The sequence below is a fragment of the Prunus mume genome, linkage group LG5 (assembly GCF_029339155.1).
Source record: "Prunus mume cultivar Tortuosa linkage group LG5, ASM2933915v1, whole genome shotgun sequence".
NCBI lineage: Eukaryota > Viridiplantae > Streptophyta > Magnoliopsida > Rosales > Rosaceae > Prunus > Prunus mume.
The window spans coordinates 1060680-1086753 of record NC_142702.1 but is presented as its reverse complement, the minus strand read 5'-3'; the positions used below and the strand labels follow the sequence as shown (position 1 = coordinate 1086753).

At 38.2% G+C, this 26074-nt stretch overlaps 1 protein-coding gene, 1 long non-coding RNA gene and 1 pseudogene across 4 annotated transcripts; 1 reads left to right on the top strand and 2 right to left on the bottom strand.

Moving 5' to 3' along the window:
• The first annotated feature begins 3003 nt into the window (after positions 1 to 3003).
• On the top strand, positions 3004 to 5491 carry LOC103330916 (MATH domain and coiled-coil domain-containing protein At3g58250-like). Of its 3 annotated transcripts, none has more exons than XM_089051872.1 (4): positions 3004 to 3237; positions 3314 to 3436; positions 3523 to 3680; positions 4725 to 5491. In XM_089051872.1, exons 1-4 carry the CDS (start codon positions 3197 to 3199, stop codon positions 5366 to 5368), a joined length of 966 nt encoding a protein of 321 aa, XP_088907998.1. In that variant the 5' UTR covers positions 3004 to 3196; the 3' UTR covers positions 5369 to 5491. The 3 variants fall into 3 exon arrangements, with proteins under 3 accessions (XP_088907998.1, XP_088907995.1, XP_088907997.1); XM_089051869.1 differs by having other exon boundaries at positions 4713 to 5491; XM_089051871.1 differs by having other exon boundaries at positions 3006 to 3237; positions 4719 to 5491.
• Positions 5492 to 9209: 3718 nt separating this feature from the next.
• On the bottom strand, positions 9210 to 12145 carry LOC148916591 (uncharacterized; annotated as a pseudogene).
• A 1157-nt stretch (positions 12146 to 13302) lies between these two features.
• LOC103322996 (uncharacterized) lies at positions 13303 to 15646 on the bottom strand. The gene is made up of 4 exons (XR_513514.3): positions 15347 to 15646; positions 14417 to 14557; positions 14134 to 14296; positions 13303 to 13533 (listed from the first exon to the last, which is right to left on the bottom strand). It is a non-coding gene; the product is annotated as an uncharacterized LOC103322996 (long non-coding RNA).
• Positions 15647 to 26074: the final 10428 nt, after the last annotated feature.

The window sequence follows — 26074 nt, the reverse complement described above, 5'->3', positions numbered from 1 at the left end:
AATTCCAACTTTTTGCATCAATGTCTTACTTTGTTTTGTATTCAGAATCTTTCTTCCTCTTTTCCCAGTATTTTTTTTTTCTAATCGAAATTTCTTTATCAGATAAAAAATTCATATTCTTATTTTTGTCGAGAAAAAGGGGTAAACTCCAACAACAAACAAACTAAGCAGCCCATGAACCTAGGCTAGAGCAATATCAAAATAGTAAACTCCCAAAATTCATCTTTCTTACCAGAAAAAGAAAAAGGGTCATTCTTTTTCTATCAAAAGAAAATCTATCTTTTTTTATTATACAAGAGAAAAGATTGTAGACCAAAACCAATATGGTAATTTGAAACAAAAGAAAAAAAAATCTACAGTATAGCTTTCAGATCATAGAAAATACAAACTAAAAACAACATCCAAAAAAAAAAAAAGTTATGCAAATTCTAGATGGGAACATATATGAAAGATCTTCAATGAAAGGTATCATAAGAAATCAAACCTAAAAACTACAGCACTCAAACCCAGAAAAATAGGATAACAAATAGAGAAATCAGTTTTTGAAAAAGAAAAATCAAAAGAGAGAAGAGATGAGAGATGAGAGAGGAGAGGAGAGGAGAGAGAGTAGAGATGATGCAAAGTGGTTGAGGGAGACAACGTTGAGGAGACGACAAAGAGGAAATGAAGCGAAGGAGACGACGCGAGGGAGACTTCATGTTTGGCATGAGGAGACAATGCGAGGTAGTCTTCGAAACCCATGTCTCGACGTGGGTATGCTAGATTCATATCCTAAAAAAAAAAGAAAAAATTAAGTCCTAGCTAGTGTGTGATACAATTAAGCCAACCAAACAACAGACTGGACCCATGTCCATTTTAATTGAAAAAGTCTTCTTTCAAATCTTATCCATTACTCAGCGCAGAGATTTGATCAATCATATTCTTGGAGCATTCTTTCTCTTTATTGAGAATGGAGATTCCTTATTGTACATTCATTTGCCTCCATGACTTTATTAAGAGTCTGGATAAACATCTTTAGGTCATGTCTTCTACAACACAATTGTATAGCACCCTAAAAAACAAACAACATAGCCACAAGACATCTATGATGTCTCAGGTCTAAGAATTAGTTTGCACCATTGCAATCTATGAGTTCTAGTTTGACATGTGAGTGAAGACTTCCATTCTAGAACTCACGTATTTGATTGCGTTTAGTGGTATATATTCCTAGGACTATAGTTGTTTTAGTGTTATGATAATATACCAAATATCATTTTTGAAAACAACTGATCTTGCCCTTGAATAACTTAATAAGTCATTGCATAAGATGTCTTTAACATTAATTATCACATAATTAGTTGGCGTTAAGGGCATACTACTAACATTACCTCCATAGGAATGAAAAAATGGTCCTCCCTCATGACGGCAATCGCAAGATCGATACGTTGATACCATGCTAAAATATGAGCGAATAATAGTTGTGAATTTTTTGTGTGTATTCCTCTCCTTGTATGAGGCCATATTTATAATATAACAGAGTCTTAGAGGCCAAGTAAAGTAATAAATTCATATTTCTATTTAAAGTTACAAATCATGAATTAAAGAAAATCGATTACATTTAATGCAAGAATCTTTAGCGTGCAAGAGAAATCAATATGAGTCCACAAATCACTCCAATAACAAATGGAGCTGTCGTGGGTTACCACGGGAGAGCTCGATGGAGGTAATAAGTAGCAAGAGGACTTTATAGGACAAACACCTATTATGGGTGAGGGGCTCCAACGGATCTCAATGTTGGAAAATAGAGGATTGCTATTTGGGGTTAGCCATGAGGCTCTAATACCATGAAAGATTTTGGTAATTCTCTAATAATATTTGATTGATTATATTCCATCTCCATAAGAGGAGGCATTTATACAAGATTGATAATAATAAACCAGAGATAATATAAGTGGTACAACTAATACAAAGCTTAATAAATAGAGAGCAATATAGTGGTAGATAGTGGGTTGTTGGATTGGTGTATGACACGAAGATAAGGGTTGTTTTGGAATGCTTTTAGAAGGGTTAAAATCGCTTTCTGACAACTAAAATTGCTTCTAACAGTATTTGACAGAAAAGTTTAGAAGCACTTTTGGATCATAGAAGGAAATACTTGGATTTTTTTATTTATGAAAATTCAAGATTTTCATAATTAAAGGCGGTTTTGTTAGAAACAATTATTAGCAGAAGTACTTCCTAGAAAAGCAATGCCAAACAAGTCTTGAGAATAAATGAAAAATACTACTCCTTGAGCCCAAAAAATAACGTGGCCATGGAAAGCCAACAACACGATCATATTTGGTAGAGTTGAAAAAACCAACGGAGCTGCTAGTAAACGCAAGAAAACTCAGAACTGAGATTTGCAAAATCTGACAACGAAATCGACAATCAAACCAAGGCCAACGAAGGCCACCAATAACAAGAGAAAGAGAAAAAGAGAAGTAGAGAGAGGAACTAAAAGGAGAAAAAGGAGAGAAACAAAAGGAGCAAGAGAGACAGAGAAAGAGGAAACGGAGACGAAAGTAAAAAGAGAGAAGGGAAAAAGGAGAGAAGAAAAGAGAGGAAGAGGAAACATAAGAGGAAAGAAAAAAAGAGAAGGAAAAATGAGAGAGAAAATAAAAGGTTTGTCCAAAAAAGAGGAGAAAAAGAGGAAGAAGAAAGAAAAGTGACGCAAGAAAAAGTCTACTTTGACAAAATGACAGCTTTACGGTATCATTTGGTTCTTATCTATTGGATGAAACTATGTAATGTTCAACCGAAAAAAAAAAAAAAATTATATAAGGACACTGCTTCTTTACTTACTTAGAAGGAGACATACCTACTTCCTCTAAATTAAAATTTGACACATATGTAAAAATAATTCATAAAAAACATAAAAAGAATTTCAGCACACATGCCGTGATTAATAAAGTAAAAGTTTCTACTTCCAGTGAAGTGAAGGTGGCAAGTATTTTCGGTATGTAATGAGGAAAAAGAGAAAAGGACTTGGCGGAATTTGTAAAACCAATATGCCATAATTAAGTGACTCTCTCTCTCTCTCTCTCTCTCTCTCGTTCTCTCTCAGAGTCAGACCAGAAAAAGAAGTGACTCTCTCTTCCAGAGGTTTTAGGGTTCAATACAAGGATTTAAAAAGAAGAATAGTTTATCTGCCAAATTATAATTTCCACTATTTTTTATGGAGACTCTCTGTCTCACGACAGAGTCGTCAGTTGGAAGGTAAGTACGTCTCCGTTATGTTATGCGTATTTATTCTACTTGATTTACAATATATTTATGGGATTGAGCTTTGTAGAATGGAGGAGGAGGAAGAGGAGGATCTTGTGTCTGGGACATTCACCTGGAGAATCGACAACTTCTCCACGCTGAACAAGCAAAAGCATTATTCTGATGTTTTCGTCGTTGGTGGCTATAAATGGTAGACTTTTTTTATTTATTTTATTTTTTCCTGGGATAATAATTGGTTAATATGTACATTTAATCGTCTTGGGTTGGTTTGATCAGGCGGATCCTTATATTTCCCAAGGGGAACAACGTAGATTACTTGTCCGTGTATTTGGATGTTGCAGACGCTTCAACATTGCCATCTGGGTCGACCAGATATGCCAAGTTCAGGCTCACCCTGGTTAATCAAGTTGATAGCAAGAAGTCAATCACAAAGGGTATACATCTTTTTCTGCTCATGACTGTTGTTTATTTCGCAATTCAAATTTATGCTGGATTTTTATCTTGTGGCTTGTCATTTGTTAATTTAACTTGTTAAATGGAATTGAGTGATTTTTTTCCTACAATTTTTCTTTTTTAACAGTCTTCCCTCTATCTCCTTAGTTATGATCTGGATGGTTCATCTGCTACACTATATATTACTATGTAAGTCACTAGCATTAATTGTACTTCATCTCATGCTGCATTCTTCATTCTTCATTCTTCAGGTCCAATGTCTTTCCCCTTGTCTCGATCAATAATTTATTTTGTTTGTTCTATTAATGGACGAATAAGTATGAAAATTTAATGACCCTCTGTGATTGAGAGATTATAGGCTGACCGAGATGGCACATATATACGTACGTATGTGGCACATATTGTTTTCCAGTAATCTAAGATTGTTTCACGATCAATCATGATGGTTTTCATCCATTAGTTCATATTGTTCTTATTACTTCCTATTGTTGTGGTCAGGCATGCATATGACTCTTTTAGTTGTTTTTGTGATGTCACCTAGTTCCTAGGCATGCGAGGCCTAAGTTGTAAACTTGTAGAGTGGAAAACTAATTAGTTTTAGTAATCTTTAATGGAGAAACTCTAGCATCAGCCAATTTGAGATTTTGTTCAAAATTTTGTGGCATATTTATTCTCTACTAAATACATTAGGGAAGAGTGTTTGGAGTTCTGAGGATCATCAGTCCAACATTTTAGTTTTGTTTTGGTTTTAGATTTTTCTGCAATGGAGTACTGATATATGTGGTTCATTTAACTTCCTAGTATATATGTGCTCCAGGTAAATGGTGGAGAATAAGCTATACTGTAATTAAGGCTTTTAAGTCAGTCAAATATTTTCTTACTTGTTATGTTTCTTATTTATCTATTCGCTTCAATGGGCTTTCTGTATCATTCATATTGCTTTATTATCTGTTCGTTTATATGCTTGATTCTTGGTTAAAGTTTTGTGATCCTTGATACATTTCATTTCATAGATACAGATACAGAACATGAGTTTGTGGCAAATGACTGGGGCTTTACATCATTCATTCTTCTAAGTGAGCTTTGTGATCATGATAAAGGGTATCTTGTCAATGATTTCTGTGTTGTTGAAGCCGAAGTTTCAGTTTGTAATGGCATTAAGATTTTAGAAGACCAAGAAACTGGGGAGCTTATCGATTTTAGGGGCTTACGACGAGTAGAGAAAACTTTTTTGCCATTTCTAGAGGAAGTTTGTTCGTCGTATCCTTCCTTGCTCGAGTGCCATAAGAAGAGAAGTCGTACGTTTATTCAATGTGCCTTCACAGCTTTGGGCCGACTCTTGCGTTTTCTGAAGACTACAAAGGCCAAGGATATGACCCGTGATGCTTGTAAACGCCTTCAACTGTTATGGGAGGAGCTTGAGACCTTCAAATTTGACTTGGTTTGGCTGGAGCCTCATGTTCAATCTGTTTTGGTCATGAAGAGAAGGGCAGGAAGAGTTGATAGACTGAGAGAAGATGTGGAAATTTTGGAGAATGAAATAAAGAGGCGAAGGGATATCCTCGCTGCTGCAGAAGTTGATCTTGGGGTAGCGAAAAGAGACTTGGCAAAGGCAGAAGAAGAGTTCAAGATAGATATGGATACTGAGCTAGGATATCCATTACCTTAATTTACTGTACAAGTTTCTCTTGGGTGCATATTTTTGTCTCTTTGACGAAGATATCCAGTGTTACATATAATATGTACTAGTAAAACTTGGGCGGTTATGAATTTTTAAAATTTATATTTGCAACTCCTTTTGATTCTTTCCATATTTTTTTTTTTCGATTCTATGAATCATTGAGACTTAGCGGGTGAGACGTGCTGGGCAGCAGGGGACAGTTTGAATGCCCACCCCTACTATACCCAACAAGAGAGATAAGACCATAAGTATAGCGCATACCATGAGTGAGAGTCCCCTGAATATGCCAAAGAATACATTTAACAAGACCAAAATGCACATTAGTGGGCTGAGACAAGAATTAACAAGCAATATTTACGGCATAAGAGCAACTCCACCCATTTGCCTTTAGCCATGGCAAGGGGGGAGCTAGGGCAGCCACTATTCACGTGAATAGTAGTTACCCTTGCAAATAGTATTTTCCGTTTCCACCCGTTGTCATGGCAAAGGACAATTACTATTTACAACTTTTTTTACCTCAATAATTAATTTGGATAATATTTTCGGGTTCCTACGTGTCAATACTATTCATATCTCATAATCGGATAAAATTTTCAATTTCAAATTTCAGATAAATTTTAAAAAAAAATGGCTAGTATTTATAGAAAAAAATTCATTAATGTTTGAGTGTTTTTTAAAATTTTTTTCGAAATTTGTCTAGTATTTTATTGCAAAAAAATTGGTTGTCGTTGGATTGGAGGAAAAAAATCAAATCGGAGAGCCCAGACGACGCCACGTAGAAAAAAATCAAATCAGTGGGCTGACGCCAGCTTGACGTCAGCATCACCTGAGTTTTGGACCTCGGGCTGAAGGCCTTCGGGCCAGCTCGAGTTGCGTGGGACCCACTGCAGCCCTTGCTTGGGCTCAGCACTAGAAAAAAACTCCCCCAGCCCGAGGCAAGGGGGCCTCGGTGGAACTGCTCTAAGCTATCTCTGGGCGAGTGAACGTAAGATATTGAAGAGCACCAACCAACCTACGATACATGACAGCTTAATTTTTTGCGCTTTATTCAAAAGTTGTTTTGTTGAGTGATATTTGTTTGGTGTCATTGTTTTTTCTTTGGCTTAATTATATTTGGTGTTATGGGCACTACTTGTTTACTATATATATGTATTTAAGGGTTTGACTTTGACCTTTGATGATGGTTGAAGAATGAGAAAGGAGCTTGTGTCTGGGACATTCACATGAAAAATTGATTTCTCTACGTTGAGTACGACAAAGCTTTACTATGACGTTTTCGTCATTATTGGTTATGAGTGGTCCCTATTTGGCCGTACCTCCAATTTACAAGCTCATAATTTTGTGCTCAGATATTTATGTTGATATATAATGGTGAGTTATTATTTTCTATGGCCTAAATTGCCTTGGTTGGTACAATCAGGAGGGTCCTTATATATCCAAAGGGGAAACAAAGTAGCTGTTTGTATCATAATCAATCGAGTATATTCTTTGGGAGACAAACTTGTAAATTGATTACACCGTCATGATCTCAGCTACTAAAGACATCTTTCTTCTGTTGTGGCAATTGTCAATCGAAGGCGATTGCTGAAGCTCTCAACTATATAACCTAAGAGAGGAGGGTGGTGGGTTGTGGTCTCTCAACAACAAAGGGAAATCCCCTTTTTTGTGTGTGTGGGGTGGTTACTCTACTGTTGAGTTAGCAACCCCAATAATTAGAATGTGTAGATACAATCAGAATCCCAATAAATAAATAAAATTGAATTGCATAGCGCAATCAAAATATTAAAATAAATTTAAAAATTTCTAATTGATTATATTCTGAGCATAATAAAAATGAACCCTGGGGGGGTTGTCTGTCTTTTTTCTTTCTCTTTATGTAGTTGCAGGCTAGGTGGGGGACACTGGATTCTAGGTTAATGGGGGTGGGTGGTGGTGATGGAGAATGGGGAGAAGAAATCGATGGGGAGAGGGAGAGAGTAGAGGAGAGGGGAGAAGAAATCGGTGGGGAGAGGGAAAGCGTAAGGAGCGAGAGTGAGAGTTTTATTATTTTATTTATATTTTAATCAATTTAAAATTTTTTAAAAAAAAAGGAAAGAAAGAGAAAATGTGAGATCCCTAGTGCCACACAGGCAACTAACAGAGAGATCTGACAAACTCTAACAATGAACCACATTGTAATAAATTTAAAAGATCGAGGTATGTGATTTTAAAAATTGAAAAGATAAGAACTAAATGTCTTAAGGCCCCACTTGATGGACTGACTTGGACTAGTTAAGATGGGCTTTGAAGCATTTGATTGGGCTGGCTAGGTTTTGAATCCAATCCTGTCCATTTTTTTTGCACCAAAACAACAGACTAAAATTAACATTTTGTTTAATAAATCATTTTATTTTATTTTATTATTAACAATAATCAAATGCAAAATTTCAACTTTTTGCATCAATACCTTACTTTGTTTTGTCTTCAGAATCTTTATTCCTCTTTTTTCAGTAATTTTTTTTTCTAATCGAAATTTCTTTATCAGATAAAAAATTAATCTTCTTATTTTTAGCGAGAAAAAGGGGTAAACCCCAACAACAACAAAACTAAACAGCCCATGAACCTAGGCTGGAGCAATATCAAAATAGCAAACCCCCAAAATTCATCTTTTTTACCAGAAAAAGAAAATCTATCTTTTTTATTATACAAGAGAAAAGTTGTATACCAAAACAAATACGGTAATTTGAAACAAAAGAAAAAAAAATCTACAGTATAACTTTCAGATCATAGAAAATATAAACTAAAAACAACATCCAAAAAAAAAAAAAAAATTATGCAAATTCTGGATGGAATAGATCTGAAAGATCTTCAATGAAAAGTATCAAAAGAAATCAAACCAAAAAAACTACAACACTCAATATCTAACCCAGAAAAATAGGATAACAAACAAATAAATTAGTTTTTAAAAAAGAAAAATAAAACAAGAGAAGAGCTTAGAGAAGAATAGAGATGAGAGAGGAGAGAGGAGAGGAGAGCAGAGAGAGCAGAGACGATGCGAAGGGGCTGAGGGAGATGACGTTGAGGAGACGATGCAGAGCAGATTAAGCGAAGAAGACGACGTGAGGGAGACTTCACGTTCGGCAAGAGGAGACGATGCGAGGTAGTCTTCGAAACCCATGTCTCGACGTGGGTTTTGATATCCAGTGTATGCTGGATCCATATCCTAAACAAAAATTGAAGTCCTAGCTAGTGTGTGATACAATTAAGCTCACCAAAAAACATACTAGACTCATGTCCATTTTAATTGAAAAAGTCCTATCCAATCCACCCCATTAAATAGGGCCTGAGGGTGTAACCACAAGGTACTAAATTGTAATTAACCATAGATTTTTTTTTTTTTCGCCAATAGGTAGGAAGGGGAGGGGGACTATACAGTATATAGTGTCACGGGATGACTTTTTCGGAGTCTTCCTTCCGTGCGGCCTTAGACTTGATCGCCTCTCGAACAAGCTAAGTCAGCCTCCTTCCTACAATACAAGATCGAACCAAGCAAAGAACAATCGCAAGAGCAAGAACAGTAAGAATGCTTAACAAAGTTTGGGAGAATATATGCTTGTATTGCTACTCAAATGCTTTTAAAGTTGTGAGGTGAGGATACACAATGTGCCATCCCCCTTATATACTATCCCTATCCCACCTACCACCACAGTAGGTGAGTAAGATACAATGTCACCTACCAACATCTACCAACTACTGTCACCAACTGTAGTCTATCAACTCCTATACAACGAATCTGGACATGTGGACTAAGAGGTCTAGCATGATCAATCCAATGGGTTTGGGCCTTGAACATGCGGGCCGTGACATTCTCCCCCACCTAATCCGATGACGTCCTCGTCGCCGCGGTAGATCCTTCTCGTTCGAATGCTTCGATGATGTCTTTGTACTTCCACAAAGACTCTTCTTTCTCCCAGTTGCCTTCGGATTCTGGCAGGCCCTTCCATTTGACAAAGTACTCAAAGTACCTCGGTACACCCTTGCGTCGCACCTCTCGCTTGGCCATGATGCACTCAACCTCCTTGTCAAATGAAGTCACCATCAAAGGTGGAGCTCGTTGAGACTCTCCACGACTTGGCTCCTCGGGGTCGGCATGGTAGGGCTTGAGATTGCTCACGTGGAACACCGGATGAATCTTCAATCGGGGTGGTAGTTCCACACGGTAAGCAGCTCTTCCCACTGATCGGATGATAGGAAATGGGCCCTCATATCTCCTCAACAACGCCTTGTGTAACTTTCTAGTGGACTTGTGTTGAGAAGGGTTGAGCTTCACAAAGACCATATCACCTGGTTGGAACACAACATCTCGCCTATGCTTGTCCGCCCATTTCTTCATCTTCCGAGTTGCCTTCTCCAATTGAGCCCGCGCCAGCTCATTAGTCTCCTGCCACTCCTTGGCTGTCTTGTATGCAGCTGGGCTACTCCCCGTGTAGCCTAACACCACTGTGTTCGGTGTCATAGGTTGTTGTCCTGTTGCCAACTCGAAAGGACTTGACCCTGTTGACTCCGACCACTGCAAGTTGTATGAGAATTGAGCAACATCCAACAACTTTGCCCAATCTCGCTGGTTGGCACTCACATAGTGCCTCAGATTGTCCCACCTTGGAACATAGATCACCTTCCTTGTTGCATAAAGAACACCATCATCGGGCCAAAATCTTCTTGTCTTCCCATCTTTGACAAGCTCCAACAGACTTTGGGGATCATGCAACAAGCCCTCTCGTATCCTCTGCTCCGTGTCATTGAGCTTTCGACTCTTGAAAGCCAATGGGTGTCCATCCTGTATGAGTACACCACCAATAACAGAATCTGATGCATCAGTGTGTACCTCAAATGGTTTGCTAAGATCAGGAAGTCTCAGCATTGGTTCCTCCATAGGTGCCCTCTTCAACTCCTCGAAGGCATGATCCACCTTCCTCTTAGGTGGTAAGGTTTTGGGCAACTCCTTGGGCATGACCTCTGAAAACGCCTTAGGGATTGCCTCCATAGCTTTCAGGACGGGTTGGACTTCCTTCTGAACTATATCCATCTTCATAGTTGCAAGGAACGTCGGTTCGCCCTTCTTCCAAGACTTTGAAAATTGCATGGCTGACAAAAGCTTCGTCTCGCCTTGTTGCCTCACCACTGGCACCATGCATGGCATTGCTCCATCCTGTGCAATGCACATAATATTGTAAAATGGAATGGGGAACGCCTTTACCTTGTCCATGAACTCCATTCATAGCACGATATCGTAGTCATCCATTGAGATCACGGAGAAGTCAGCTACTCCCTTCCAAGTGGCAATGTGTAGCTCCACACCACGAGCTACTCCATCAATCGGTTTGGCAGTTGAATTCACCGTCTTCATACTGCCTGCTTCCTTCGAGACTCGACACCCAAGTCTCTTTGCTTCCTGCACGGACATAAAGTTGTGCGAGGCACCTGTATCCACCAGGCAACGGGTTGTCTTACCATTCACCATGGCATCGACGAACATCACACCTTTGGCTTGAACCTGTGGTTGAGCGACTTTGGCCTGCACAGCATTGAAACGGTGAATGGCCCCCATTCCTGCTTCCCTGTCGGCCTCCTCTTCCTTCTCTCGGTTCATAGCATTCAAGGCTTTCTTTTGCGGACAATCCCGCATCATGTGCGCTCCATCGCACAAGTAGCAAGCTAGCTTCGACTTGTCTTTCCCTTTGTCACCTTTGTCATTCTTTTTCCCGGATGACTTGTGACCGTCAGACTTGTCTCCTGACTTGCTACCCTCTTTTGGCTTGTTGTCTCCCCCACCGGATCCACTGCCATCTTTCTTTCCTTTGAACTTGGAGTCGCCTTGATCATTCCTCTTGAACTCAACAAGAGACTCAGCTGCGGCAATCGCCTCTGACAAGGTTTGGACGTGTCTCCTTTGTAACTCCAGCTTGGCCCAATTCTGTAGGCCACTCATGCAAGTACATGAGCTTGTCTTCATCCGTCATGCTAGGCACCTCGAACAATAGGTTGGTGAACATGGCGACATAGTCCTTCACGTTCCCAGTTTGCTTCAACCATCTCAGCTTCTCCTTTGCCTCATACTTGGCATTCTCTGGATAGAAATGCAACATAATATCCTTCTTAAATTCATCCCAAGTCTCAAGTGTAAACGTACCTTGTTCGATCTCCATAGATCGACGACGCCACCACATGAGAGCATTGTCGGTGAGAAACAACGTTGCCGTGTTGATCTTGGGCTCATCATCCTCGAGCTTCAGGATACTTGAAATACCTCTCGATATTCCACAAAAATGTGTCTAGCTCATTCGCCTCCCTCTTCCCATTATAGGATGTGGGCTTGAAAGAATCTAACATCTTTGGTTCCTTCGGAGTCCGGGTCTTGTTCAAGACAGCTTCCTTGCACAAAGCCCAATCTCCCTTCACATCCTTCACCTCCTCACGAAGCGAAGTAAGCTCCGCTAAGAAGTGATCCATCTTGGTTTGGACATCTAGCCGCATGCTGTCCAATGCGGAGTTGAGGGCTCCTTGGAATTGGCCTTGAAGCTCATCCACCACAGCTTCGAAACCACTCTTCGTAAGGACGTCCTCCTCGAGTCGCTGATCAAACTCGACCACGGCCATCTCCATCTTAGAAAGCCGCTTCTCCATCATGGCTACAACATCTCTAGATCGTTCCCTCTTTGATTTGCCCCCACGATCCATATTGACCTTGGACAGATCAGTCTCCACATCGGATCCGCTCTTCGACATGCTTCTTCGAATGATTCGAGCTTTCGCTCTGATACCAACTGTCACGGGATGACTTTTTCGGAGTCTTCCTTCCGTGCGGCCTTAGACTTGATCGCCTCTCGAACAAGCTAAGTCAGCCTCCTTCCTACAATACAAGATCGAACCAAGCAAAGAACAATTGCAAGAGCAAGAACAGTAAGAATGCTTAACAAAGTTTGGGAGAATATATGCTTGTATTGCTACTCAAATGCTTTACAAGTTGTGAGGTGAGGATACACAATGTGCCATCCCCCTTATATACTATCCCTATCCCACCTACCACCACAGTAGGTGAGTAAGATACAATGTCACCTACCAACATCTACCAACTACTGTCACCAACTGTAGTCTACCAACTCCTATACAACGAATCTGGACATGTGGGCTAAGAGGTCTAGCATGATCAATCCAATGGGTTTGGGCCTTGAACATGCGGGCCGTGACATATATAGGTATCACCAGATTTCAAGGCTAGTTCGAACATGGGTGACAATTGGGGGGAAAGTTGCCACTCAAGCTCAACCACTAAGGCTAACCCCATTGTCCAGCAGAAACATATGATAGTTTACTAGTGTTATGTTTGTTTTCTGCTTCTAGATTAAAATACAACAAATGATAAAAAAGTTCGGGTAATTTTCACTTTACTATGATAAAGTTTATCGGGTTTTAGAGTTCGATACATTAAATTTTTTTCGTCTAAGTCGCATACACAAAGTTGATTTTCCTGCCACTTTCAGACTTCCCATTCACTACTACAAAAATTGAAATAGACGATGGGAAAACACCGTCGTCTTTTTGTTTTTCAAATTGTCGTTAAATCGACCGTCATCATTTTGAATCTCAAATTACGACGGTAATTAACCGTCGTCTGTTATATGTAAAAACGACAATTTTTTAAAGAACCGTCGTCTATTATATATAAAGACGACGATTTTTTAAAAGAACCGTCGTCTATTATATGTAAAGACGACGTTTTTTTAAAAAACCGTCATCTATTAACGCTAAAGACGACGGTTTTACAAAAAAAACCGTCGTGTATTATCTGTAAAACTGACGTAGTGATTTTACATTTTTTTTTTTATAACATTGTTTCTTTCATAAATTCAAGTCCAAATCTACCATTACCCACACCATACATGTATATAACATTGTTCCTTTCACAAAACTTGAATATTCAATAGTAATTGCATAGTTTACCAATCTTGATTCCTACTATATCCATACAAAATACCATATCCATAGCATTTAACCTATACTTATAAAGAGGAAGTACATGTGGTTGCTCATAAATGTTGCCCATTCGATGTGAACTTCTGCTGGACCTTCAATGTCCACACCATGGCTGCCATTATGGTACAGCTCTACCAATCCTACATTTACATGACAATAAACAATTAATTCAGGAAAAAATACAAAAACAATAACCAGAGCAGAAGTGTTGGAGTTTTTTTTTTAATCTAACTAAAGCACTCAAAGCATAATAAAGAAGGAGAAGAAAGCTGAAGGGAAAAAAAACACTGGAGCCATTTCTTGAACTCTCTGTTTTGTTCCTTCTCTCAATATAGGAGGAGACTATTATTCTCCTTAACTTCTCTTCCTACACAGTAGTGCAATTAAGACCTCTATAGTCTTGTTCTCTTACAAACTGAAAAAGAGCTAATCTAATTAGGATAAGAACATCAAACAGAAAGCTTTATCAGATAGAAGAGCAAGCTTATTCAAAGAGCAAACGGCTAGTCAATCCTAAATTGCATAACTAACAAAAATTCTTTATGAAAAGCTTAAACTATAAACCACCAGCATAACAAAAGTCAGATATCAACATACACTTCACAAAAGGCAGCAAAAAAAACAAATCCTATGAAAAGGATCACACATAATTGCAACACCTGGAAAAGGAGACTTCAACTTATTAAACAAACATAGAAATCAGATAGTAACATAATACATAAAGCCAAACGAGAGAATACCTTCTCACTGACAACACTTCCATTTGCACCAGCATTCTTGGCAACTAAGAGCTCTTTTAACTATAGCTTCTCCAACCTGTAAATTACCATATGAACCGCATCAACAATCGGTTTCCATGCTTCCACTTGCTCCTTAGTCCATATACCAGGAGTATCTGGGTACCTTCGCATATGAAAGAAACAAAAGAGACATCAAACATTAAATAAAGAAAGCACCCTCAAATGAAGCTTAGTTACTTAAACTAAAACATCAAAACTAGAAAGCTGCTCTTCTTCAAATTACCCTTGAGCTGTGTCAGAAACTCCAGTGGCTTCAGCTATGAGAAGACCTCCATTAGATGTTCTCTGAGAGTAATATAAGATGGCATGTGGCTGAGGAACATTTCCGTATGATCTTTGTCTAGTCAATGGTGCTAATACAACTCTACAGAAGACAACCAAAACATAAATCATAAATACAAGCATCACAAGTTTCCTAGCAAAATAGGCAGTATATATGCTAATCCGGGATTTCGCATTGGCAAAACTACATTTGACAAAAACAAAAACTGCCCAGTAAACTAAATTTGACCAAACACAAGCAGTAATTTCATTGTTCTTGCAAGCAAACTAGGACTTTAACCAACCCTGTTTCCAAATTCTACAAAACCCAATAGCCCAAACCTCAACTTAAGCAGAACAAGGCCAGGCTATAGCTAATCTGTGCACCAACAAAATGACCCAACTTACAAATTTACAAAAATATACAAATACAAACCAAAATTCACAAACAAATTTACAAAAAAATGAATAAATACAAACCAAAATAGCACTCATGTGATGCTTCTAGCACTTATATGAATGACATGTTGATCCAATCGGTTCATGCTAAAGTTGATGCGGTTCATGCATAATCTTAAAACCAGAGCAACTTTCCAGGCCCTGCAACTCAACAACAAAGCACTAAAGGTACAAAAAAACATATGAACTAGAATTTTTGAACAAAATAAAAGCAAAAAGGTTTAAAAAATGCAACTGCTGAACTATATACAGCTTAACTCAAGTCAAATCTAACCACAAACAAATCGTATATATGTCAATACGCACCGAAATTAAAGAACAAACAAATCGTAACCCTATATCTCAAACAAACAACCATAATAAACAAGAAAAAATAAAAATTGAAATCAAATCAGAAGAATCCTAAGCTAACCCTAGAAAAGTAGCTTCGTACCTTTCTGGTCTACGAGGAAGAAGATCTAATCTAAAGCTCGTAAAATGGAAGATAGGAATCCATTTGGGGGCTTAAAAATTGTCGCGACGAGGAAGGGAGATGGCGAACGCGACGAGCTTGGTCGACTGAACAACACGACGGAGATGGCGATCTCGTCGAACACGATGTCCACGGAGATGGAGATCTGGGCTAGTTCGGTGGACGATGAGAGGGAGATGTGCTTCATCGATGTGAGAGAGAGGGTTTTGAGCGAGCGAGGGTTTTTGGAAATGGTCCACGCTCGCGAACTTAAAAATGAATTTTTGTTTAGCGCCTCCTAAAAACACGATGGTCCTAATAAGGTATCGTCGTAATTTTAAAAACAAACCCAACACATTGGTGTATTAGGTTTTATAACATTCGTCGTCTTTTAAAATACCACTACAGTTTTTATATATACAAATTTATAAATAAATCCAATTCTAGACATGTATTTATAAAAAAACCCAAGCACTATTTAAACATAGAAACACACCTAAAATCAACCCCAAAGTCAACTTTTTGGGTGTGTTTATAAATGGGTTTTGAGTGTGTGTAATGATGGGTTTTGGGTGTGTTTATAAAGTGTTTTGGGTGTTGGGTTTTTTTTATAATTTCAACCTCCATTTTGGGTGTTTTAGTGAAACTCCCATTTATATAAAGGGTCGTCTATTGAGTGTCGTAGTTTAACAAAATTGTAGTAGTGATTACTCTTGCCGTTTATAAGTTTGTTAACCATTGACGTGAAAACAAATATGTCACGAGACCCACTCATATGGTGCCACATGGTTTGACAAAATACAAAATGAAAATTAGTTTAGTTAAAATGTAAAAAGTATACATATTTACAAAAAAAATATATATGATAAATATTTTTTTAAAAATCATTCCCTGTATGACTTCCTCCCCTCCCACCCTATCGTACAATCACCCCAACCAGATCCACCCTATAGCCCTACCAACACCCACACCCCAAGTTTTCCCTTCTCCCTCATCCTTGTCAGATGCTCTAATCTTCAATTTCAATTTCTTAGAGTTGGTGCCGAAGTCTAGTAACCTTCAATCTCTCGCCTTGAATTTCATCACCATAGGAGATTATGAGGTGTGTGGCTAAATCAACAAGCTCCTCAATGCAAACTCCATTAATCAAGCTAACACAAACCGTACCCACAAACCCAATTAGCAAAACCCACAAACCATACCTACGATCTCATGGTCAAAACGCGATGCGGCCATGACGGGGTTGGGGACGACAATAATGTGGTGGTGGGGGCTCTTGTGCCAGTGCTTGAGGCCTTAGGCTATGGCGGCTATGGATCTGGGGTGGGAGAGAAGGAGGGAGCTCTTAACCTGGGACTTGATAGCGGCTATGAAGGAAACATGCATCTGATGCTTAAGAAAGACTTATTTATCTGTAGCGCCCCCTGAAACTTCGGTCAAATCTCACTTTACCTCTCCTCCCTCCCCCAAAGTTAAAATGGCTCACTTAACCTCTTTGACCGTGATTTCGTGTTCCACTTTACCCCCTGCCGTTATCTCCATTAATAACTCTGTTAATTTTGATGACGTGGCAAGTTATTTTAGTCTTTTTACCACAAGTGATGACGTGTCATGTGAATGACCCACTTTTTTATTTAAATTGAATTAAATAAATAATAAAATAGCACTGCCACATTATCAAAATTAACAGAGTTATTAATGGAGATGACGGCAGGGGGTAAAGTGGAACAGGAAATTACGGTCAAGGAGGTTAAGTGGGCCATTTTAACTTTGGGATGGTAAAGTAAGATTTGACCAAAGTTTCAGGGGACCCTACAGTAAGTAAGCCCTTAAGAAATGAAATGTACCCACAACCTATACAACAAAAATATTCTAAATGGCGGATTCATTTTGTTTATACTGGTTGAGGTAAACCTTTTCCATTTTAAACCAAGTATCTTAGCCTAGTCTCTTTGAACACAAATAGAAAAAGGAAAAAGGGAATATATTTTTACCCTTGATGACAATTTCTTGATTTATCAAGAATGGACACCTTTGTTGGAAAGACCTTTTGTTTCTCTTGATTTTGATTCCTTCACGTTAAGGCTCCAAGATTGGAGTGCTTTACCTCACCACACCAAATGCTCTTAGAGATGAAGAGAAGGCAATCAAGAAGTATGGATGCTAGTCTACTTCTTGATTGGACGAATTTTTGGTTTATGGAAGATGAGATACAAAGATAATCACTCATCAACCAAAGTAGGAAACCAAAAAACCCTAGCTAGTTTTTCTCCAACACTTAGGACAACAGAAAACGCAATTGGGTGGGTACTTGGGGCTCCATTTGGTCCATGTGTCATGTCATCTTATGCTACTTATCCCTTGGGCCCAATAGCCTTTGGAACTATTTTGTCCATTTCATTTTAAATCGTATTTAAAAGCCCAATCCAATATTTCTATATGTCAATATTAATTCCATAATTAATCTTTTAGTTATAATTTAACTGTTAAATTACAATTATAGTAGTACTTAATTGACCCGATCAAACTATTTAACTTTGGTCAATTGCTCCGGTCAACATGTTGACTTTTGATTGTTGATTTTGACATTTGATTATCAACCATTGACTTGTGTCTCCTCATTTCATTTCTCCTCATTTGTACCTCGGGTAAATTACTCAAATGGTCCTCAAATTTGTACCCGATTTATATTTTGGTCCCTGAACTAAATTATTCATTCAAACGGTCCACCAACTCTTTATTAATTGGCACTTTGGTCATATCATTACATTTTCTGTTAAATTTAGTCATGTGATCAGCACATGCTATATTTGTGGGGGCAAATAAGACTTTTGACCTATGTATCACTTTTATCACCACTGTATCACTATATGTCACCACTTTATCACCTATGTATCACCACTTTAGCACAATGTATCACCACTTTATCACCTATTTGGGGAATATAGGACTGTTATGGACGGTTTTGCCCTTACATTTAACGGCAACATTAACATAATGTAACGGTAGGATAATAGAGTGATTAATATAGAGTTGATGGACCATTTGAATGAATAACTTAATTGAAGGACCAAAATATAAATCGGGTATAAGTTTGAGGACCATTTGAGTAATTTACCCTTTGTACCTCTAATCACATTCTTTGAGTGTGCAGATCCGTAGGTTCCCTTTAGCAAGGTAGTGGGTTGACTCAACTCCTTAGAGACGATATGAGAATTAAATTCCACAATTAAATTCTTTCTATTAATAAAGGTTAATTGAAACCTTTTAGGACATCCACAAACCATGGTTGTCGCCTAACAGCAAGTCACGGTTATTCGAGCTAAATGAGACGTTTTGAAAGAATCTATTCAAATTAGAATGACCGTGCAATTGAATCCTTCTCTTATGTCAATACTCCTTATTCACATTATTAGATCATGGAATCCAATTGTCAATATCTTAATGTGAATCATTCCTTTTATATGATTATCCTGATAAGATTTGAAGACTTCTTCTTTGAAGTCTTATCCACTACTTTGCGCAAAAATTTGACCAATCATATCTTAGAGTATTCTCTCTCCTTTATTGAGAGTAGAGATTACTTGTTGTACATTTATTTGATTCCATGACTCTATTGAGTATCCAGATGATCACCTTTGGAGATCCTGGACGAGGAGAGTCGTTTTCTAGAAATGACATGGAGGTAGCGCATTGGTTTGTACTAAATAATTGTGATGAGATAATGGCATACTTAGATGAGCATGAAGAGATGATGAAGCGATAACATCCATCACATTTGATTGCCCAGAAACATCGTGAATTGTTGGATTATGTAAGTTATAATTGTTTTTTATTTGAAAAATATAAATTGTAGTATTTAATTTTGTCAGACTAACATGTGAATGCTTTTGTATAATATTAGGTGAATAAGTTGGAATCATCGAATTCCCCCACTTACAATGATGAGTTATATAACTTGGCGTTCGGCTCGATTCGCGCCGAATTGTTCTCGGGTTGTAATGTTAACAGCGTCAAATTTTTGGGGGCTGTACGAGATGACAAGCTGTGTATGCAAAACAGCGGTGTCCATGTCCTGTGGAGGCGAAAGTATGGACATTGATTTCTATGGCAAACTCACAATTGTCGTGCAATTGCTTTACAAAGATCGATACCAAGTGATCATGTTTAAGTGTCGATGGTTTGATACCAACCCAAATAGGTCAGGAAGGGTTAAAATTGACAATGGCTTACTATCTGTGAACATTAACAGAACTTGGTATGATGACGACCCTTACATTTTGGCAAACATGCCAACACAGATTGTGTATCTAGATGACCTTAAAGCCGGGAACGGTTGGAAAGTTGTTCAGAAGATAGATCATAGGAACGTGTATGCTATACCAGAACTAGACCCAACTGACACCGACGTCGACAATGTGGCTGACCAACGTTTAGAATTTTCAATGGAAAATGATGCGGAAACACTTCGAGATACAAATGTTATACAAGAACCGTTTCAAGTACAAGAGTGTCTTCAATCAAAATACCGATTCAGTCAATTACAATTGACCTCGATGACCTTCCGTGATATGATGTTGCAGTGGGCCCGAGTAACAACGATGATGTACTTATAGAGGAGGAGGAGGAAGAGGATTGGGAGACCGAAAGCGATGATAGCAACGATAACGAAAGTTATTATAGTTCAGATGATGAATAATGAATTTTTTTGTAATTTTATTATGTTAGTGTACATATTTTGTGTAATACAAATGTTTGTATATATGTATATGAATTCTAACAAGGAATCATAGTTACCATTCCAATATTAATTGTCAGGAATCATAATGAAAAATAAAATCAATTCTCATTAAAATTGTTTACTATTATGAAAATCGAAATCAATACCAATTTTATTACCAAAATGCCCTCCTACAAAACAAATTTTATTTTATTCAACTACTTACATAAGTTTTTCAAATGAAAAAAAAAACTTGTGTTATTTAATAATGAACCAAATTTTTATAATCATAATAATAATAGTTGTTATATCCAAACATTATATATGTGGAGGAATGAAACATTATTAAAATAAACATTAGTTATAAAAATTATTTTGACAAACACTTTTAAAAAATGAAAATGATAAACAATCTGACATGGCGCCAAATCCTTGTGCGACGAAGAAAGCATCGTCGCGCGAATTTTGAGCGACGAAGAAGCCACTTGTCGCGTAAAGTTAAAATTTTGCGCGACAAAAACCATCCGTCGCGTGAAGATATTTTGCGCGACGAAATAGTCCCCCTCATCGCGCAAATATACATATATATATTTTTTAATATATACACACGTATATACTTGAATTTTTTTTAATATATACGCACAAACCCTAAACCCTAATCCCAAATTTTGGCGGACTCAGAACATTGCGCGACGAATGTATGTGCGTCATGCAAAGTGATTGTAAAGACCCTTGCGCAACGGTTTTTTATCTTCATCACACGAAATCGGACTGACCATAAACCCTAATCCCAAATTTTGGGCGGTCTCACATCATTGCGCGACGGAAAAATTTTATATTCGTCGCGCAAGATTCATTTAAAATATTTTGCGCGATGCTTTTTTTCCTTCTTCCCCAGATTCGATTTCTGCAAATCTCTCTCTCTCTCTCTGCCGTCACCTCAGCCCAAAGTGCCTTCAACCCCATAGCTTTCCTGCCGTCACCCCGAGCTTCCTCGTCCATCATCATGAGCCTCCCTCCGGAAATTGGTCGGTTTTCACCGAATCTTCGTCGGTCTCGTTCTCTCTTCTCCGGCCACCAATTCCGACAATTGAGGATTGGTTTTGGCCTATTTTTTGATGTTTTAGCTGATGGTTGGGTAGGATTTCCATAATTGTTTGAATATGGTAGTGAATTTGAAACCCTAGGTTTAGGCCGATTTTTGAATTCAAATTCCGGCCACTTCCGGCCCTTTTTTGGGGTAGGTCCGAGAACAAAAGTGCCTCCAATTCATGTTTTGAACCTAGGAAGAAACCTTGGCCCTTAATTTGTAGAAAATTCCGGCGATTGTTACCGCTTTGGACACCCACGCGCTGCACGTGGGATACTTTATGTGAGGGGGTGCATTGAGTCCCAGTGTAATCCCCTGGTTGTCTTGAGAGCGTAGATGTGTTTGGATTGGAATTTGGTTACCATTTGAGTCTTGGGTTTGATATGTTCGGACCGTTGGATCAAACTCAAACTCATGCATGTTTTACGTTGTATTTCTAGGATCCTGTAGGATTTGACGGATCATCGATCGGAGTCCCGGATACTCCGAACTCGCAAACCCTAGGTCTATGCTTTTAATTAATTAGTTAAGAATATGAATAAAATTATATGTGCTTACAAATATTTGTATAATTTTTGGAATTTGTATGTGTATTAATGAAATTGTGCAGATGTCAGACCTGATTAGACGTCATAGGTCGGTGGCGACTACATCGAGTTTAGAGCCCCCGCCTCGCCGGCATCTGCTGCCATGCGGCACAAATGGACTTGGCACTGGTCCCGTGGGTCCTGCACCTGGTTCATCGGCTTTATCGCTGGAGCAGCTGTTAGCGCCAAGCGGCGTCATCGGCTCGCCAAAGATCACCGACACCACATCGATCGATGCGCCGCCCCACACCAGTATAGATTTCCTACAACTCCAGTTCTTTTTGTTTTTGTTTTTGTTTTGTTTTTTTGTATTTTATAGTTAAATTTGTTATTTATTAATGTCATATTTCATTGCAGCCAAGATGAACACCCGCGGGCCGTGTCGGCAGTTAAAGACGGCGAAGGTCACCCGGGTGACCAATAGTCGTATCAACATCGGATATGACGAGCGACATTGGGCTGCACCGACGCCGGAGTTGCATAGCTCTTTGGCCCACAACATTGGTCATATCGTGCGTACCCATTGCCCGATGCAATGGAAGTCTTGGAAGGTCATGCCTGACGAGATCAAGACGGAGATTCGCGGCCAGTTGTCGGTATGTATCCTACCTTTTAATTCTTTTTCTTTCAAATTTTATATATTTGTATTACTTAATGTATGTAATGAATTTATTGCAGACAAACTACAACTTGGAGGACCTCGACGACGAGTCATTGGCCATGTCAACAGACTCTTCTTTGAGGGATACAAGCAATCAAAGAGCGACTTGCACCACTATTTTGAGGCTTTTGAGGATCCGGAAGTCGCTCTTCAGGAGGGTTGCCCGAAGGAGCTTGAGGGGCTTGAGGATAGTTGGGCGTGGCTCTACGCTCGTTTTCAGGCGCTCGATTTTGTGGTAATTTGTAATATGAATTTCAAATTTATTATATACTTCTTATTAATGTTTATTTAATTTTTTTATATTTAATTTCAACTTGGACCCGACTGCTTAATTCTTCCATTTGGCTATTACTAGTATGCCCTTAAAGCCAACGGATTATGTGATAGTTAATGTTAAGGGCATCTTTTATAATAATTATTAAGTTATTCATGGATAAGACCAGTTGTTTTTAACCTTGATATTTGGTCTATTATCATAAAAGTAAAACAACTATAGTCCTAGGAATATGAAAGTGGACATGAGAACTATGTGATGAGATTGAATACATTGAGACTTATAATGGTCCCTAGTCATATCCTAAAATATTCCTGGTCATAGGAATATCAATTAGGCATTGATCTTCCGCCAAGATCAGTACACACAATATTTTCTCTAAATGTAGAGGATGACGAGATCTCAAGTCATGAAGTGTGGTCACACCAAGATATGTGGGTAGGTGCTTGCAGGATAACAAGTACACTGAACGCGATCAAATATATGAGTTCATCTAAAATGGAAGTCTTTACTCACATGTCAAACTAGAACTCATAAATTGCAATGGTGCAAACTAGAACTCCACATTTGACTGCCTTTGCTTCTATTAATATGCCAAAATAACTGCTTTAATATACCATGGTAGTTTCACACACACGCTATTAAAGTGCCAAGAGATTTCCAACTTGTGATCACTATTTGCAAATCAAGACTCTTTTTCACATAGCTAGACCTCATTGGCATCAACTTGGTGCTTTACATCATAGTAGTAGTGAAAATATATTATGCACATAGGGGTTGTACTCTTTAAATTAATTAAGGGATTCCTACAGGGATTTGTGATCAATATGACCTTCATGTATTATCTTCTTGCTCTTAAAAAAGATTCGTTTTTTCTTTCTGTTTTTTTTTCCAAAAATTTAAATTAAAAAAAAAAAATCATCTAGTCTATATCCCAGTACGAATGATTTCTTGTAACTTTCTTCTACTTAAGATACCCACGTTATTTTAGAAAAAGAAAGACAGTATTAGATGAAGTTAGGATCAATTAATTTTTTGAAGTTAAAAATGAAAAAAAAAATTGAATAAAAAAAACTCAAATGAATTATTTCTATATGTATAGATGACTGACGTTTGGTTATTCCTGATTTGAAGCTTTCTAGATTTCATTGATAAAAAGAGAGGAGGACTGAGATCTTGCATGCTTCTTACACACAGACGTATGTATAATTATATACGGTCATTCTAAGTCTTAAAATTTGTATTCAATTTGAAGGAGAAACTCACCAGGATGATATGGAGTTGTCGTTTGCAGGCTCTTATTTACAATGGAATATTTAAGAAAACTAAGATAAGAGGTCTAAAGAAGGATGAAGCCGGCAGGCCCTTTCAATGTGGGAAACCACAGCCCTGTTCACGTTGCTATGACTCAGACCCCAAAAGAAATGAAGAAATGACCAGAAAAAGGAGGTTTCTGGCTTTGGAATAAAGTTTGAAACGTTCCTAACGGTGGACCAATTTTGCACTGGAGAAGATTACATCGAGATTGGAGAGAGAAAAGCAAAGTTTGAAACCTTCAAATTGTTTGTTACTAAATCAAAGAACCATCTTTGTATTAAGAATGTCTGCTTTATGGGCGTAGGAGTTGTACTCTTTATAAATTAACCAAGGGATTCCTTTAAATTTAGAGGCATGACCTTCATGTATCTTCTTCTTGCTCTTAAGAACATTTGTTCCTTTCTGCTTTTGGAAAAAAAAAAAAAACAAAAAACAAACAAATAAAATCATCTAGTCTACATCCCAACATCCATAATTAATAATTATTGATTCTTTCTTGTAAATTTCTACTCAAGATACCCACTTTACTTCAGAAAAAAGAAAGACTAGTGTTCCGATCCATAATTGACTGAAAAAGTTTAGGGGCAAATTGAATTTTCTGGTACAAGTTCATGGGGGAATTTCGATAGTTGACTCATGCTCGTTTGGTACATCGGATTGTACATTAATTTCAGTCGGATAGTATTAATTTGTTCCGGAGAGTACTAACTGTTTATCCATAAGGGTAAACAGCCGAAAACCCTCCTGGACTATATCAACTATCGAAATGTCCCCCCCTGGATTATTTTTTCAGCCAATTTAGCCTTTGAATTAAAAGAAATCGCCAATTTCACCCATGCCGTTAGTTTTTCCCCAATTTCATCCAAATGCCCGTCAAAAACACCACGTGAAAGGCATGTGAGGCGTCTCATGAGGGTAATATCGCCATTCTATACCCTCAGCCCACAACCCCCTTTTATTGGAATGAAGCCTTCGTTCCAGACATAGAGATTCGACAGAAACCATTCCTTATTCACAGAACCCACCCTTGGTGACAAACCCAACCCTATTTGCAAGCGTTCTAACCTTCTCACGTCGCTGATGTTCATCAATTTCACGAAGAAGAGAAGAAATTGCAGTTGAAGATAGGATGCATAGGAACAGACGTGCAACTTCTACCGAATCAAGTTTGACCACTTTTATTACGGAGGATGATATGTTGCGTATCTGTCAGTGTGGATTAGAGGTTGAAACGATTGTTTGCTGGTCTGATGAAATTGCAGGGAGGAGGTTATATGTGTGTTGTAGAGAGAAGTATGGTGGTGGCTGTGGTTGGAAGGCTTGGAAGGACCCAAAAATGTCTGAGCAGGCCAAACATGTCATATGTCGATTGTTGAGACGAATCAACTCATTTGAAGAGAAAAGTGCTAAAGACAAGAAGATTGTGCAAGAGCGAAGAGACAGATAGAAAAAATTTCGAAAGCTGCTGCTGAGTTGTTTGGTTGTGATTCTGTTGTTGTTTGTTTTATACTGAGCTTTTCATTTGGTTAAAGTAGGTTAGGTTTTGATTTGGTTCAATGTAGGTTAGTTGATTTGGTTGAATGCAGTGGCCTTTTTGTGCCTTGTTTTGGCTTAACGAATGCAGTGCCATTTGGTTGAATGTAATGGCCTTTTTGTGCCTTGTTTTGGCTTAACCAATGCAGTGGCATTTGGATTTGGTTCAATGTACATTTTGAGGTTAAATGTAGATTGCACAATTTCTGGATGAAATTTGAAGTTTGGACCAAATCTGAATTTAGCACAACTTCATAGAATTGTCTTTTAAGCTTGTTTAAATTGGATACTTGCATGTATAGCACAAGCCAAGGCAAAATACTCATAAACTGCAAACATAGTACAACAAAAGCAAGGGAAAGACACTAATCCAAAATTACAACAGAAACAGAATTCATTCAAAAGAGCCACCTGTTCAAAATATACATTCCAACCCAACCTAAATACATCCAAATTCCATCCAAAATAGCCATCAGTTCAAAATACATTGGGGAAACTTCTACTACAAAATATACATTCCAACCTTGC